At 34.8% G+C, this 1,856-nt stretch overlaps 1 protein-coding gene across 1 annotated transcript; it reads right to left on the bottom strand.

Moving 5' to 3' along the window:
- Positions 1-842: 842 nt before the first annotated feature.
- On the bottom strand, positions 843-1,645 carry LOC114271982 (uncharacterized). Its single transcript, XM_082900868.1, has 2 exons — positions 1,213-1,645; positions 843-1,117 (listed from the first exon to the last, which is right to left on the bottom strand). The coding sequence occupies exons 1-2, from the start codon at positions 1,643-1,645 to the stop codon at positions 843-845; spliced, it is 708 nt and encodes a 235-aa protein (XP_082756994.1).
- Positions 1,646-1,856: the final 211 nt, after the last annotated feature.

Here is a 1,856-nt window from a genome sequence, read left to right on the forward strand (position 1 = left end):
CATTAGTCTTGGTAATTTTAATTATCAAAATAAAATTGGCTTTACCAAGATCTTTTACATCAAAGTGACTATTAAGCATATTTTTAGTCTCATTTATAATATGCAAATTATAGCCAAAGATAAGTAGATCATCCACATATAGGCTAATAATCACATGTGCATTCTCACAAGTTTTATAATATATGCACTTATCACATTCATTAGTCTTATAGCCATTCTCAAGCATGCAATAATCAAATTTCTCATGTCACTGTTTAAGAGCTTGTTTTAAACCATAAAGAGATTTAGTTAGCTTACACACCTTGCTTTCTTGGATAGGCTCCACAAAGCCCTTGGGTTGGTGCATGTAAATCTCCTTATCTAGATCTTCATTTAAAAATGTTATTTTCACATCCATTTGATGAATTTTTAAATCATGAATTGCAGCCACTACTATCCATAGTCTAATGGATGTAACTCTAGTAACCGACAAAAAAATATCAAAGAAATCAAGATCAACTTGTTGCTTAAAACCTTTAGCACAAACCTCACTTTATATTTATCTATAGTTCCATCCGGTTTAAGTTTTTTTCAACACTTTCATGAGACCTCTTGGTAATTTTTTCTTTACTGCAAACTTCATATTTCTCAAATTTTTTTGTCACTTTAGGAATTAATCCTAAACTACTCATGATACCCACATATTTACTGTTAATATAACACAAGCGAGCATGCCAAAAATTAATAGAAGACAACACATAAACCGAATTGGTAGATGGTTTATTAATCTCAACATTCAGTTTGAACATCCTATCACAAGCATAACCCTTATCCACAGAAATACCCTTCTTGATAATCACATATTAATCAGATTCCATAGTTTGCTTGAAGCCAATCTTATTCAACAAATAACTTGACATCAAATTCTTCCTCATGGACGGTGTATAAAGCACATCTTTTAAAGTAAGCACACGTCTAGAGGTGAACTTAAGGTCAACCTCACCACTCTCAAGTATCTTAGTTTGACTAGAGTCACCAAGCATAATTGTTTTCTCATCATCAAAGGGAGTATACACCTTGAACCAAGCTTTATCATAACAAAGATGTCTATTAGCACCAAAATCTGCCCACCAACCATCTACATAATTAACATGCAAATGTCTGTAATCATCGCTACAAATGGCTCCTCGACAACGTTAGCCTTTGGGACAGATACACGTTTTCGGAATTTACAAGTTTGAGCAATATGCCCACTTTTTCCAAAAACAAAGCATGTAAAATTTTGTAGAGGTGGTGGACCTTGGTTCTTATTTGGATCAATCCATTTATTGTGAGGTTTACCATAGTTCTTCATATTCTTTTTATAAGGCTTCAAATAAGCATTCTTGGAATTGTGACATTTGGGTAAGTTATTATTTGCTGAAACAAAGTTTACCTTTGTAGTAGAATTGTCATTACCCTCTTGTGTTATTAATGCATCTTGGCCTCTAGCCTCCTCTTTGACTCGAATGCGAGTGACCAACGCCTCTAAGGAAGTCTCCTTTTGTTTGTGGCACATGCTTTTTTGGAATTCTCTCCAAGATGGCGGTAACTTGTTAACAAGTCCTGTAGCTATCAAGTTGTCACCAATCTTGATGCTTTCAGATCTTATTTTTGCAACTACCATTTGGAAATCTTGTGCTCGCTCCACAACAGATTTTCCATCCTCTATTTGGAAGCGAAAAAATCGGCTAGCTGTATACTTTTTTACTTTTGCCTCTTCAATATCATACTTAGTGTGATATTAATGCATCTTGGCCTCTAGCCTCCTCTTTGACTCGAATGCGAGTGACCAACGCCTCTAAGGAAGTCTCCTTTTGTTTGTGGCACATGCTTTT

The sequence above is a fragment of the Camellia sinensis genome, chromosome 13 (genome assembly GCF_055761805.1).
Source record: "Camellia sinensis isolate YWXY chromosome 13, ASM5576180v1, whole genome shotgun sequence".
NCBI lineage: Eukaryota > Viridiplantae > Streptophyta > Magnoliopsida > Ericales > Theaceae > Camellia > Camellia sinensis.

Coding starts and splice junctions, on each gene's coding strand:
- LOC114271982 (XM_082900868.1), bottom strand. CDS start 1,645: ATGGTAGTTGCAAAAATAAGATCTGAAAGCATCAAGATTGGTGACAAC. Junction 1,118..1,212: donor TGGGCATATTGCTCAAACTT/GTAAATTCCGAA, acceptor TTAATTATGTAG/ATGGTTGGTGGGCAGATTTT.